This window comes from Copadichromis virginalis, linkage group LG6, assembly GCF_057382275.1.
Source record: "Copadichromis virginalis isolate Kocher_CV1m ecotype Utaka linkage group LG6, C_Virginalis_male_GT1.1, whole genome shotgun sequence".
Lineage (NCBI taxonomy): Eukaryota > Metazoa > Chordata > Actinopteri > Cichliformes > Cichlidae > Copadichromis > Copadichromis virginalis.
The window spans coordinates 40,028,115-40,033,664 of record NC_140623.1 but is presented as its reverse complement, the minus strand read 5'-3'; the positions used below and the strand labels follow the sequence as shown (position 1 = coordinate 40,033,664).

The following is a 5,550-nucleotide window of genomic DNA, read 5'->3' as shown; positions in this document are numbered from 1 at the left end:
ATTTCAATCATTTTAATTTAAGATCAAATCACAACCGTGACAGAAAACTGGAGACTGGTTTTACCCTTTATTTAACGTTACGTTATTCTGAAGGTTTGTTAGCAGTAGACTGAAGACAAGTGATTGAGACTTCACGTGAAACGTTTTGCATCCCCTCCTCTTCTTCTTCCCCGATCTCATCTCACTTTGTGGTGTACACGCACTCTCTGCCACTGTAAGTGTTAGGACAGAGTGAATACGACCTTAAACAAGGGGCTGGACTCTGTGGGCTTGGCAGAACCCGCTGCCTCCCCTCAGTGATGCAGTGAATCTGCGCTGGTTTGTCCGCTATATAAGCCGCACACAGCAGCGCGAGTCTCACAGCTTCAGTGGACAGCTCCGTGGTGCTGAAATCTCGGAGACACCACTCTCTCTCACACTCAATCCCTGACGCATGACTGGAACCATGGAGGGATTCTCGTGGAAACTTTTTCTACTTTCCTGCCTGGTTGTTGTGGAGAGCCTCGGGCAAGACTTCGGACAGACGCAGTTTATTTGCACGTCAGTGCCCAAGGATATGGACTTGTGCACAGCTACGATGCAAAACAGCGGCCCGGCGGAAGACCTGAAGAGCACTATCATACAACTGCGGGAGACGGTGCTGCAGCAAAAGGAGACCATTGTGAACCAAAAGGAGACAATCAGGGAACTAACATCCAAGTTGAGCCGCTGCGAGAGCCAGAGCCTCCCTGCGGCCGCAGGACCTGGCGGTCGGCGGCCGGGGTCGAAGAACACGATGGGGGATGTATCTCGGGGCACTACGGATACTCTGGCCCAGCTGGGACAGACTTTACAGACGCTCAAACAGAGACTGGAGAATCTAGAGGTAGGAAAGCAGAGCGAGTGATTTGCCGACAAGATCAAAAGTTAATTAAATAGCCTCCATAGTTAATTAGATTAAAGGATAATATTCTTTAACTCGTTGATTGTGTGTTGCTGCGGCTTTCTGCAGCTTGTACTTGGGGCCACATGTGTTTTCTAACATATTTATCTGTTTGTTGGAGAGAAGCTCCGTGTAAAGTGAAATGTTCCGCAGCCTATAAAATCAAGCGAATAGCACGTTTAAGATAAAGCTCTGCGCTTGGCAGTGAGTAGAGTAAACAGCTTCCAGGGACTTTAAAGAAAAAGAAGTCTTCCCTGTCACTTCTTTAACCCCCTCTCTGTCTCATTCTGTCCGATGCAGCAGTACAGCCGGGGGAATAACACCGTGCAAGCAAACAGCCTGAAAGACCTGCTGCAAAACAAGATAGATGACATGGAGAAGCAAGTTCTGTCCCGGGTCAACACGTTAGAGGAGACCAAATCCGGACCGAGGAATGACACCGAGCAGCGGAACAGAGTGGAGTCCACGCTCACCTCTCTGCACCACCGGATAACAGACCTGGAGAAAGGTGCGTTTGGATTTCAGCGGGCACGGGACTTTAAAGCTGCTCGACCCCGTGTTGCTTTCACGGCAGTAAAACGAACCACGGCAATTTAAAAGCTGATTAGATGTAATTTAATTGTGTTTCACGCTCAAGGACGTAACGTCCCTTAGAAAACTCCCCACCCCAAACAGGTAGCAGCGGCAATGTGAAACCTTTTTACCGCAACCATCACATTGCGCACAGATATGAGAGAGTGGTGAGGGGAGCTGCATTGCTTTGCATATCTCAGGCTCTGTTTGCACTTTTGCTTCGCTGAGTTTTTGTTTTTCAAAGAATCTGAAGATCCAGCTTGTATATGAGCCTCTGCAAAGGGGATTAGTGAAACTTTGCGTCGCGCGCCTCGCACCGGCGCGTTTTGGAGCAAATATCCACGGTCGGTTCAAATTCCAACACGTGCAAACGCGCGTGCGTATGTTAGACCGAATGAGAGGGAGGAGACAGAGCCATCTTACACAAAATATCACAGGATCGCAATGGTGCAAAGAACCATGATGGAAAAGATTGTATGAAACTAGTCAGCCCTCAGCTTCTTTTGCTTTTTAAAGACTCTGTCATGTACCATAGTTTTACAAAATGTATGTAGGCGTATGGATGTTCAGCTTTCCTGTAATTTATCTCTAGACATATGAATAAAATGCTCACTACTAGTGCTTTAACTAACAGTAATCTCATCAACAGGCAAAGACACCCGACCAACAGATAAGTTCCAGATCACTTTCCCCCTGAGAACCAACTATATGTACGCCAAAGCAAAGAAGAGCCTTCCTGAGATGTACGCCTTCACCGTGTGTCTGTGGATCAAGTCCAATGCTTCGCCTGGGGTGGGCACCCCCTTCTCCTATGCAGTTCCAGGACAGGCCAATGAACTGGTGCTGATTGAGTGGGGGAACAACCCCATGGAGATTCTCATCAATGACAAGGTAATGAAAAAGCTATTATCCTGGAAGCAAAGTGAATTCACACGTTTCTCACCTTTGCAGGAAGTGTATGTAACACATCAAAATAGTAATTTACAGTTGGGGAAAGCTGCAATACTTTCTGCTTGGATGAGTCAGGGTAACCTGACAGCTTCTCTGTAACACAACAGGAGGCTGAGTTAAAATAGGTGCTGTTTGAAACAGAAGCAACCTTTTTATAGAAGACGAGGAGATATGTGATATGGGGGGAAATGATTCAGCAGGAAGGCATCACGATGTGCCGAGTCTGTCCTACCAAAGTGTGGAAGACATATTGAACAATGGAACTTACGAAATGTCTTTGCTCCAGGTTGCAAAACTGCCGTTCCTCATCAATGATGGAAAATGGCATCACCTCTGCATCACGTGGACCACCCGTGACGGGATGTGGGAGGCCTTCCAGGACGGAGTGAAGCGGGGCAGCGGGGAAAATCTGGCACCATACCACCCCATCAAACCAGAGGGTGTGCTGGTCCTGGGACAAGAGCAGGTGGATATTAATTTTTAGACATTTAATCCTACACCTGTTTGGAAATAATTCTCAACCAATTATGTGATTAAATTTGAACAAAGATTAAAAGTGGCAATATTTATGAAATGAGACCATGGGGGCACTGCAGAGGTGGTCAATTAATGCTTTCCAGTGTGTGCAAGGCATGAATTTTGATAGAGAAGCATAATTTGAGATCTATTTTACAGAGAAAACTAAGCAAGATGTATCCTCCATACTGCAATCATATTCTTAAATGAAATCCAGCTGCAGTTTTGGCTTTCTACCTGGATCAAGTATTTTCAGGAGTATGGAAGATAAAAAATGGCAAGAATTTGTAGAAAAGGAGGCATAATTTAATTCCTAAAATGGGACAAAAGATATTTCTATTTTAATTGTTTTTGTTTTAATTTTGTCTTTAGCTTGAATTAATTCCTTTTTCAACTTTATTTCCCCCCATTTTATTCATTAATGTTAGTGTAGTTTTCTCGTGTGTGTGAGCCTGCCAGTGATCAACTATATGGCAAAACTTGCCAAGCCCTCAGCCCGTTATTTGCATAATTTAACATAAGTGTCTGAAGTAAACTGAAACAAACTAACAAATAAACTGAAACTATCATTAGTTATAACAAATTAAAGGCATACATTTATTTATTTTCAAGATTACATTTGATCAATTTTCTCTCTTTCTTTTTGGATCCTGGCACTTTTTGTCCTCCATAAAGAGGATCCCACTTTAAACAAGAGTGTGTTTCTTGTACAAATTAAAGCCCCGAGTTTTTTCATCTTATAAACCTTAACTAGTCTGGATAACCTTGCAACTGTCCTGTGAAAACCCCCAAGTGAAATGCTTAACATCCCTTTGTTTCACAGGACACGCTGGGAGGAGGCTTTGATGCCACACAAGCCTTTGTTGGTGAGCTGGCAAACTTAAATATCTGGGATAAGAAACTTTCTATCACCGAGATCTATAACTTGGCAACCTGCAATAGCAAAGCATCGACTGGCAATGTGTTCTCCTGGACAGAGAGCAACATTGAAGTGTTTGGCGGAGCGACCAAATGGACCTTCGAGCCTTGCCGTTCAGCCAACTGAACTGCATCTCACCGCTGAAGAAAGGCCTATCTGTATTTCTGAGCTTTTGTCGTTCTTGTCTTCATTTGACGTTTGTTAGAGACTATCTGAGTTATAAGTAAGCTTAAATCTGGGATTTCCACCATTCTTAGGTATCCATGTTGCAAAACAACGCTTTTCATCTTGAGGAAAAAAAAAGAATCTATTTCATCTTGGAAACCTCAGTGAGAAAGTATTGCTATTATCCTTTTTCTTTCTTGGACATTCAGTTGAAAGCACATCTAAGCTTTTCGTTTGGCTTATTTCGTCTTGGACTGGCAACTGGCAATCTGCGCCTTACGTTTGGACAATTCACAATCCAAGTGAGGAATTACATAACCACTCTCGCCCCCACCCTTCCTTCAGGAGAGTGGGAGATTACGCTGTCCGTCCAATTCTTGTCAGTGTTTGGCGCTGTAAAGTGATGTCTGATGCGGTACAGCTCCCCGTGACCCCTCCCTTCCTCCCATGCCTCCCTGCCACCCTCCCTCCTCCTCCACTTTGCCCCGCCCCTCCGGAACTTGCACTGTGACTGATGAAGAGGAATGCCAGGAGAGGAGGGTACGTTGAAGGACACTGCAAAGTCAAACTGTGGTACAAGTCGATTTGTAATCATCGTTCGCTTCAAGTGTTTCTGTAAGAATGTCGTTAACTTGCCAACATTGCTAGAAGCCTGGGTGCCTTGGGCTGGTACAAATATTCAGCACATTCGGTATGTTTTCAGTTGCAAATTCAATGTTTACTGGTTTCTGTTTTTTCTTTTTCTTTTCCCCTCTGAGCTGGGTTGAGTTTCTTGTTCTTCTGGTAAACGTGATTTAATTACAGTTTGTTATCTGACATGACGTGTTTTGGCAGGTGTTTGTACTACTCTGTATTAGGAATGTTACAGTAACTGTATAGTAACAGCATGAATGACAGAGTGCTGTGAAAGCATTGTTGAAATCTGCTTTACTATCTTCTCCGGGTCTGGGTTTTTTACTGTATTGTTATATGCTCCAAGCATGGCAAAACTGAGAGATGAAGAATTTAATTTTTGTAATAAAATTGTGATACTTAATGTCAGAGTGCATTCCTGGCTTTATGTGAACATTTCTATAGTAACAAACAACAGTAAGTGGAGTTTTTTTTTAAACCAGATAGGTGAAAAAGGAAGCGATAGTGACGGCCACAAAGCAGAAAACAAAAAGAAACTGCATGGAGTGCAGTGCAGATTAAGGTGACTGGATAAGAAAATAAGCCCTTATTGCCAGGTTTATTATTTGTGGTGTGAGGTGCAGCGCCTGCACTACGGCAGTCAGAGGGGGGAAAGTGTCTTGTCATAACAGTTCAAATAAATTCAGCCTGAACTCAAACTTTTAACTTTAAACGTTCTTTGTCAGTTAACTCAGATTACCTGTTATTATGGCACCAACTATTTCCAGTGATACAGTGTCGCCGTTAATGCTTCCTGGATTTAAATCAGACACTTAATCTGAAGCTCAAGCATCAAACCGTGAAAGCAATTTGTCCAACCACAGGTAGATCA

General features: G+C 43.7%; 1 protein-coding gene across 1 annotated transcript; it reads left to right on the top strand.

Moving 5' to 3' along the window:
* The first annotated feature begins 346 nt into the window (after nucleotides 1-346).
* Nucleotides 347-5,087, top strand: LOC146708487 (neuronal pentraxin-1-like). The gene is made up of 5 exons (XM_085460408.1): nucleotides 347-865; nucleotides 1,223-1,430; nucleotides 2,145-2,386; nucleotides 2,733-2,912; nucleotides 3,786-5,087. Exons 1-5 carry the CDS (start codon nucleotides 434-436, stop codon nucleotides 4,005-4,007), a joined length of 1,284 nt encoding a protein of 427 aa, XP_085316534.1. The 5' UTR covers nucleotides 347-433; the 3' UTR covers nucleotides 4,008-5,087.
* The last annotated feature ends 463 nt before the right edge of the window (nucleotides 5,088-5,550 follow it).